The sequence below is a fragment of the Python bivittatus genome, unplaced genomic scaffold (genome assembly GCF_059951505.1).
Source record: "Python bivittatus isolate LINGU-HERP-01145 unplaced genomic scaffold, Pbiv_v1 ctg000610_np1212, whole genome shotgun sequence".
Lineage (NCBI taxonomy): Eukaryota > Metazoa > Chordata > Lepidosauria > Squamata > Pythonidae > Python > Python bivittatus.
Genome location: NW_028277088.1, coordinates 24,989,460 through 24,997,872, shown reverse-complemented (window position 1 = coordinate 24,997,872; position 8,413 = coordinate 24,989,460). Strand labels below are relative to the sequence as shown.

The 8,413-nt window shown below is 37.4% G+C and overlaps 1 protein-coding gene across 4 annotated transcripts in view; it reads left to right on the top strand.

Annotated features, from left to right (window-relative positions):
- The first annotated feature begins 1,906 nt into the window (after window positions 1–1,906).
- Window positions 1,907–8,413, top strand: part of COL28A1 (collagen type XXVIII alpha 1 chain) — an 83,629-nt gene continuing 77,122 nt past the window's right edge. For 3 of the 4 annotated variants that reach the window (XM_025164802.2, XM_088150624.1, XM_088150625.1), the window contains exons 1-3: window positions 1,907–2,090; window positions 3,352–3,520; window positions 4,977–5,533. In XM_025164802.2, the coding sequence (XP_025020570.1) occupies window positions 3,382–3,520; window positions 4,977–5,533 (696 nt within the window). In that variant the 5' untranslated portion in view covers window positions 1,907–2,090; window positions 3,352–3,381. The remainder of the gene's footprint in view (window positions 2,091–3,351; window positions 3,521–4,976; window positions 5,534–8,413) is intronic. The other variant, XM_007425280.4, reaches the window with a different exon arrangement.

Below are 8,413 nucleotides of genomic sequence, written 5' to 3'. Positions count from 1 at the left end.
CAAGCAAACAGCTGGTGGCCTTCATCTCTCCACATGTCCTGTCCACATCCTTGAGATACTGTATATAAATTGAAAAGAATCTATGTGAACAGGGACAGTGGTTTCCAATGCTATCTTTATATAACCTGTCCCAATACTGGAGTTCCTGGTGAAGATTAACTATCTGATTAACTTTGCCTGCAAAGCATAATGAATATTGCTTACAGTGAGCTTCTTGAGTGTTCCAGCTCCCCTCCCACAACATTGATGGAGGAGATGTTGCACAGTACAGAAAAGCATCACTGGTCTTTTTTGTGCAGATACAATAGAAGCTGAAAAATAAGATCTCTTCACCATATCCACTGCCATGGAATAGGATTGTAAATGGGCTTTAGGAAGGGCCCTACTCCACATTCAAACCATTTTTTCCCTTCACTTTTGCTGCAGACTCCACCAGTCTGCTTCATTGCCCTCAGCTCCCAAATGAATCAAAGTGCTGCTTGAGATTTGCTAGAGGGAAGAGCATGCTGAGGAGTGATAGTGTCAAGCACCAAAGCCATATCTGTGCTCCATAGATAGCCACAATGTCAACAGGATCCCACACAATCTCTGAGGTTCAGGGCATGCATAAAAACATTTGGTTATGAACTGCACTTTAAGATCAAAAGAGATTAATTCATGGTATTACAATACTGGAAACACCAATATCTACCCTATATACTGTACATCACTGAATGGAAGAAATGACTTGCAAAATTGTTGTCATTACTTCAGGCTAATCCAGACAGGAAACCAAAACCATGAGTACTAACTCTACTTTTATTCTAAGGTTACAGTAACAGAATCTTGCAAATCTGAAAGCACTTCTCCCCTCCCTCACCTTTACTTTCCATAGACCTAGGGAGGATCCCTTCTGAGATGCTTTCCACATTTCCATTCCTTCTGTGGGCTGAGTTATCCCTTGTCTGACCATTGCCTAGGCTGCAGCTTCTCCTCCTCCTGTATCCCAAGGTTGTTCTCACAGACCATTACATAAAGCTGAATGAGCAATATTTCAAGGTTTTCTTCCCACATCTGCATGGATTGTCTTGAGTACCCAGTGAGGCACATGCACCCCACTTTGGAGACCACTAATCTACAGGACTGTTTTCTCCAGAATGTGCCCTTCTTTCCGATCTCCCTGAGAGAGACTGGGGGCAGTGGGAGCTTGGAAGCAGGCCTTTATCATGGGAGCCCCACCTCTACGGAATAGATTCCCCCCCCCCCCGCAAGTTTAGGAAGCCCACCACAGTGTTTGCTTTTAGGAAGGCAGCTGAGACAGTTCAAGGTCTAAAATGTTTTTTATTTTTCTAAGTTTCATTTTATGAGCATTATGATTTGCAGTTACATTTTAGTTTATTTTTAATTGATATTGGTATGTTTTCTTTAATGGTTGTGTTATTTTCTATGATGCAAGCTGCAGAGTCTTTGGATAGGAGCAGGGTATAAATTCTTTTAAAAAAGCAATACTATCCTGTAAGCCATGATTGCAGTATATGAGCCCACACATAATGTAGTTTACTTGTTTGATATTTAGTACAATGTGTGAATCCAGCCAACTGTGGATTATTTAATAAGCCTTGATAATAAAATTGTAAAATCATATGATGCTATGATAACTTCCTATGTATAGCTTTGTTGTTTTTCAATTCCATCTTTCTTCTATTCCTCTTCTCTTTTGCTGGGTTTCTGGAATATTTATGCTAATTAAGTATTACAACTGTTGTTGAAAAATAAAATAAAAACTGTGCAGTAATGAACAAGATACTTGTAAAACAAACTCTCGGAACAGCTGCTCCTTTAACATGTTTAGTGCTTCCATCCAGAGTGTAAGATCTGGCTGAATGCCTAACCATTCTGCATTCAGCTTGGAGCAATGAAACAGAATCAAGGATCAAGTTCCAGATGCAAGGTACTATTATTTGCATCTGGACTAATTATTTATTCCAGAACTACTGCAATTGTTAAGGAAAGAAAATTAGCCTCCCCTCCCCAGAATGCATTTTCCAGGTCATATTTATTTAAAGATTATTTACTCTCCAGTTTGCTGCTTCAGGGCTCTCTAAAGTAAGGTAAGCTGTTGTTGTTGATGATTATGATGATGATAGTAATAATTTATCTTAGTAAAATGAATGCAAATCCAGAGCATAACTTTTTTAATTTTAATAAAATATAGTCAGTGACCAACTGGGTTTCAACAATTGTTGAAATTAGCGATACAAATATAGTACCGCTAGAAAAGAATGCATTATTTCCTGGTAAAGTATAGAGTTTAATAATATTACATAAGATGCATTTTGGAATTATCAGTGAATCATAAGATTGAAAAATTTATATTGGTGCCATTATAAATGAATTATCAAACCTAGAAGAGATTCTCTGAGTAAAGGATTTAAGGCTCCGATCCAATATCCAGTTTTCCGCAAGTAAACCCCATTGAAGTCAGACTGTAAGCTGAGTAAATTTATGCAATCTTGCAAAATTAGTAGTACTGTAATATGCCTTCTATTATATTATGGTCTATATTGTAGATATTTTGTAATAATTATCAAAAACGTAATTGCCTTTCATTGCTAAATAATTTTCTTTCTAAATAGAGTTAAATACTGCACATGAATTCTGATCAGAATGACTGTGTGTACCAATAACTTAGTTGTGGAGCACATTTACACAAGCACCCATTTTTTCTCAGAGAAAACTGATTTCATTTTTCTCAAGATAAATAACAGGATTGAGAGTCTTTTCAGCAATTCTTTTGCACATCTATCAGAATAAAGCCAGCTGACTAATTTTAAAACAATGGATGATGCTAATCCTCATAATTATATTTATATAACCCAATGCAAGCCACATTTACGTATTTTGTTTCTGGAGAAAGAGAAGCATAGGGTATCTGTGAATACTTTAGAAAATATAAAGAATAAGCAAGATCTGTGAAACTTGCAAAACTTACAATTTGTGAAATTGGATGTATCAGCCAGAAGGAAAAAAAATGCATAATTATTTGTATTTATTTATTTAGAATATTTTTTCCTTGGGTTTTTTTTTTTTTTTACTCTGTGTGTTTCTGTGGAAGCTTACAACAAAAGAAGTTAAAGCAAAATGAAATAGATTTTAAAATTAAGCGAGTAAAAATAGAACAAGCTTAGACACAGCTTTTGTAAGGCCTAATAGTAATAAGAAGATGGGACAATTTAATTTGAATAATGAAATGTTGTAGCTTAATTTCAAAGCTGTAGACTTGTATAACTGTTTAACAATGTTCTATACAAATTTGTATTCTGGGCTTGTTAACACGATGGAACGTTAATGGCTATTTTTGTTTTTTACTAGCAGGAGCAGTAAGCAGTTGTTTGATTTTGGATGCCAGCCGCTATGTGGAAAAAACACTCCATCTTTTACGTTTTGGTTTTGGCCATTGCAACAAACAATGCAGTGTATGGACAAAACAGAAGGAAGGGACAAAAGCTAAGTTCTCTAGCAAGAAAAGACAATCTTCAGGGTAAAGCCATTTTCCTAGAATTTGATACAGGCACCATGAAATAAAAGGAAATGCTATAGGCTGTATGAAATGATTTCCAAGGAAAAGCAATATATTTCTAGACAAGCATTTTGTATCTTCACAAATCCCATGGAATAGCATATTTTCAGTCCACATTGGATTACAAAGGACATTGTTATTCTCTTCTAAATGTGCCCCTCTTTGCTAATGACAGACAGGATGCGTAGAATATGCATTGAAAAAATATAGGCCCCACAACCACATTTTCAGAATGGTTTGGGAGACATTCAGATGGTTCCATAATCGTATCTTTTGATAAAAGTGGATTATATTGAGCTGTAGATTTAGTAACATCTTAGATAAATGGAGGAAAGCAATATAGTTAAATATTCAAGAATGTAAGAATAGAGTTTCCACTTATCTATAATTTTAAATAGTTTATATGTTGTTGAAGGCTACCTAGGAGATATCAAACATATAATAGCCATAAATATTATTCCCATTCTCTCTTTCTCTCTAGTGCAGGACATCATATCTTTGAATTCATGGCCTAAATGGTCCATTCTAATTCTGTAATTCTGTAAATCAGGATCATACAACTAGAATTGTGAAACAGCTTAGAGCAAACCATCTTAAAGATGAGGAATGTTCAACAGTGACACAGACTGTCTCAGAAGGAGTTATTTAAATAGAAACTGGACATCATCTGTTAGGGATACTGTACCTGATATTTCTGATTCTGTATTCAGCAAGGGATTGTTTATTGGAGTAAACTACTTCCAAGGTCTTGCCAACATTACAGGATATTAGATGATACCTAATGAGACTTTTCATGGAGAAACTTAGATTTTCTTTCATGTTTAGGATGAGATTTATCATATACCAAAGCAAGAAGGAATTTTATGCATAAAACTTCCTTTGTTACCTGTGCTAGAGTTCATACATTCAGTTGCAATTATTCTGTAACATGAGAAAGAAATTGATAACCCTGTTCTCTACATCATGCACTTAGCCTTACCATTTATTGGCTTCCACTGAATTGGAGCCACGTTACCTTGTTGGCATGCAATTTAGTGTTCCTGTGGTGGCAAGCCATGTTTAGGCAGAGAGGATTAGGTGTATACTGGATGGAAAGGAACTGTACTACTTCTTTTTTGTTCCACTTTGCCCCATCCCTAGTTGAGGGCATGGAGTAGAAAATCCTTCTGCTTCACAAGTTGCCCATGCTTACATGTGAAACAACTGGTAATATAGAGGTATGCAAATCCTGTTGTACATCAATATTCTTTGAAGTCCCCCATTTCTATGGTTGCCTTGACAGTGATGTCCATGGGACGAGGAGTCAAAATTATGAAAGCAGCCCAACCCTTTTATACATGCATCATAATGTTGCTTGCCTGTTTCTTCTAATGCGTGACTTTCCTCAACATGTCATTTTTAATCTTGTCCTTTTTAGATTCTGTCTGCTTTATTGACATCATCTTTGCCCTGGACAGTTCTGAAAGTGCAACGAATGTACTATTTGATAAGCAGAAAGAGTTTACTATTCAATTAAGTGATAAAGTCTTCCTCATGAAGCCCACCCGTGCCCACAGGTATAACATCAGACTGGCCATCATGCAGTTCAGTAGTTCTGTCAGAATTGAACATCCTTTTTCAGAGTGGGAAAACTTGCAGAACTTTAAACAAAAAGTCAGTGAAATGGGCTACATTGGGCACGGCACCTATTCCTACTATGCTATTTCTAACGCAACTCAGCTGCTCAGAACAGAAGGCCGTAAGACAGGCATCAAAGTGGCTTTGCTGATGACTGATGGTATTGACCATCCAAAAAGTCCCGACATTCAGGACATATCAGAAAAGGCCAGGACTCTTGGAATATCTTTCATTACCATTGGCTTGTCTAATGATGTCAAGAAAGCTAAACTGCTTTTGATATCTGGTGATTCCCCAGGGAAGTCTATCCCTATTTTGAATGAGCCCAACCTTTCAGATAAAATAAGGAACCAGTTGGTAAGTCATATTTTTAAAGTTTAATTTTAATTGTTGTTGAAGTTGCAAGGCCTACAAGGTAGGGAGGGCATGATTTTAGGATTGGGCAAATAATAAACTCATACTATGCATTTGCCCTCCAGATGTGTTGGACTATAAGCCCCAGAATATCTGGAAATGTAACATATATGGAAGGCAGGTTAAGAGAAAACTGATGTAGACTACTGCAATTATACATTAACCTCACTTTCAAAAGATTTAAGATATAAGGACACACTATTTTCTGAAATGGTCCCAAGCAGCACCTTTTCAATCTTGCGTTTAAACTGTTTACTAGTGAGTGTTACTATTTACTATTTTATAACTTTTGCACTTACAATTATTGTATTGTACTAATTTAGTTTTTAATTATTTAAATTAATTATTTAGGTTAAATAGTTTAATTTAAATATAAGAATGCAATTAACTAATTATAATTAACTACCATTATTTATTTGTTTTAAATATAAACTGTCTAACTTATGCTTGATTGTTAGCCACTTTGAGTATCATTTTTCTTTGTTGGAAAGGCAGGATATCAACCCAACTTATTGCTCTTATTATTATTCTGTATGGAACTTGACCACTAATCATTACTGAATATATTAACAGTCTTTTTGTTTGTTCGTCCTGAGAGAGCCCTTATGAAAGTTACAGAACTGTCTGGAATCTACTGCCCCTCATTCCTACTCCTCCCCTCCACTCCCCATATTTCAGGGTCACAACCTTCAGACATTCTTCAGTAACTGCACTGATGGTTCCCAACCAATGTCTGCTTGTTGTGGACACTAGTAACTTCCAGTTCATTGCCTCGCCAACCATTGTTGCCACGGCCAAGAATTAGGTCTTACACTTTTTTAGAAGTTGTCCTACATCAAACTATGGTACATTTCAAGAGCAAGGTAATGTCAGAGTAGGAAGAAGATATGCTTCTGCAGAATGAAAAAGTGTGCAGTTTCAGAGTATGGGCAGAATGGAAGGTCAATATTATAGTCATATTTTATGGCACACATGCTTCAAGCAGCCAATAGAAAAATATCCCAAATGTTGAGTATTGTATTGTAAAAAGAGTGGGCAGTGTTTTTCAGTGTTTCTCAGCTTCTCACGTGCTATCAGGCCCATCACCCAAAGACACATATGAACTATGGGTGTTCCAGTAGCTAATTAGAGCATTTGTTTTGGTCCCTCTGGGCATCTTCAGCTTATGGAGTTCCCTCACCTTTGAATCTTGCTTCTTGTTGGGGAGGGTTTGCTCCCTGGCCCTGCAAAGATTCCCAGATTTTTCATTTTGTCTAGCTGGTCACCTTGTTTGCACCTCCTTTTTAAAAAATTTTTGTTTGAGTTACTGCTCCAGAGACATCAGCTCTTGGCATTTTTTATCCTATTGACTACTGGTGACATTAAAAGTAGAGCTAGCAAGCAAGGGACTCCCGCTTGTTCTTTCATTGTTTCTGCTTTGCTTTGCTTTCCTTGGACTAGAATACTCCTAGCTTTCCTCTTCAGTTTGCTTCCTACAGGAAGCACAGAATACTGCCTTCCTTCTTTTTTTCCTCACCTCAAGGACGAAAAGCTTTCTACCACAGAATATAACTTTCCTAATAAACCTTACTTGTCCTTTGCAGCCTCAAACATCTGTTTCTAGCTTGTTTTAATAGGCTTGTTTTATTCACACAGTACATTCTGCTAAATATGAATCCAGTGAGTGAAATGGAGCATCCAAAAAATATACCTCAACATTGCACCCTCGCCAGGACCCAGTTTTCCTATCAAAGATATAACAAAGCTTGGGACTCAGCCAGGGCACGGTGATGTCGCAATGTATCTGAAACCAAGCCAGCATGCTTCCAATCCATCCCCAGATTGGAGAATATCTGGAAACCCCGTATGCTGCCTTCAGTTCAGAGAAAAACAGGATAAAATACTCAGCTGCAGGTTGCCTATCTGTAGATTTAAATGTACACAGGTCAATTATAGCTGAATGGATAAGTTTTGATGTTAGTTTACACCAGGCCTGCACAACTAGTAAGAGGGGCAACTGCCAGATTGGTACCTTAAATATAATCGCAGACCAGAAAGGAATACTTGGTGCACCGATCAGCTGTTCGGCAACTAGCGGTACAATGGCAGCATTGGAGCTGGCAGTGTCCATGACACCTGGAGGCACTGGAGGGCTCAGCAAAAGTCTGGGTGGCAGCAAATATTTCCTGGTGGTGGTGACATCTGGCGGCAGTGGATTATTTTCCAAAAAATGCCAGCGGGCTGCCCAAACCTGCTTGGTGGACCATATGTTGTACAGGCCTGGGTTAGACCTTACCTGAAATCATGGAATCATTGAACTGGAATGGAATTCAAAGTCAAAGTACTTTATCCCACTTTCCACATTCATGATAGCTATTATTATTAAGGGCATCCACAGGATTTTGCTGTTCTTCTAGCTCTACTTTATTGTAAGGTTACATTAACAGGATCTGGCAAGTCTGAAAGTTCTTCTGGGTGTGCTTCTTATCTGGACTACCTTGCAAGGCTGACAGTACTTGACAAAGAAGACCTCACTTTCTAAGGCATGTTTCAGAAAGCTCAAGAAACATTAAGTAGTGTCACAAACTATGATTTGCTTAACCAGCTTATTAGCTGATTTATTCACAGCCACAGATAAACCACATTATGGCTTAATGCAGTGGATTCATTTGCATAACTCACTGGTCCACAAACTACCCAATCACTTTTTAGTCTAACATGATGTGAAGATGTAGTCTGTTTGTTTAGTTGCACTATGACAAACACCCCTAGAAAATTGGATTAATTGAATAAAACACAATTTAGTTAACCAGGAATAAAGATGTTTTCAGCAAAAGGTGTATG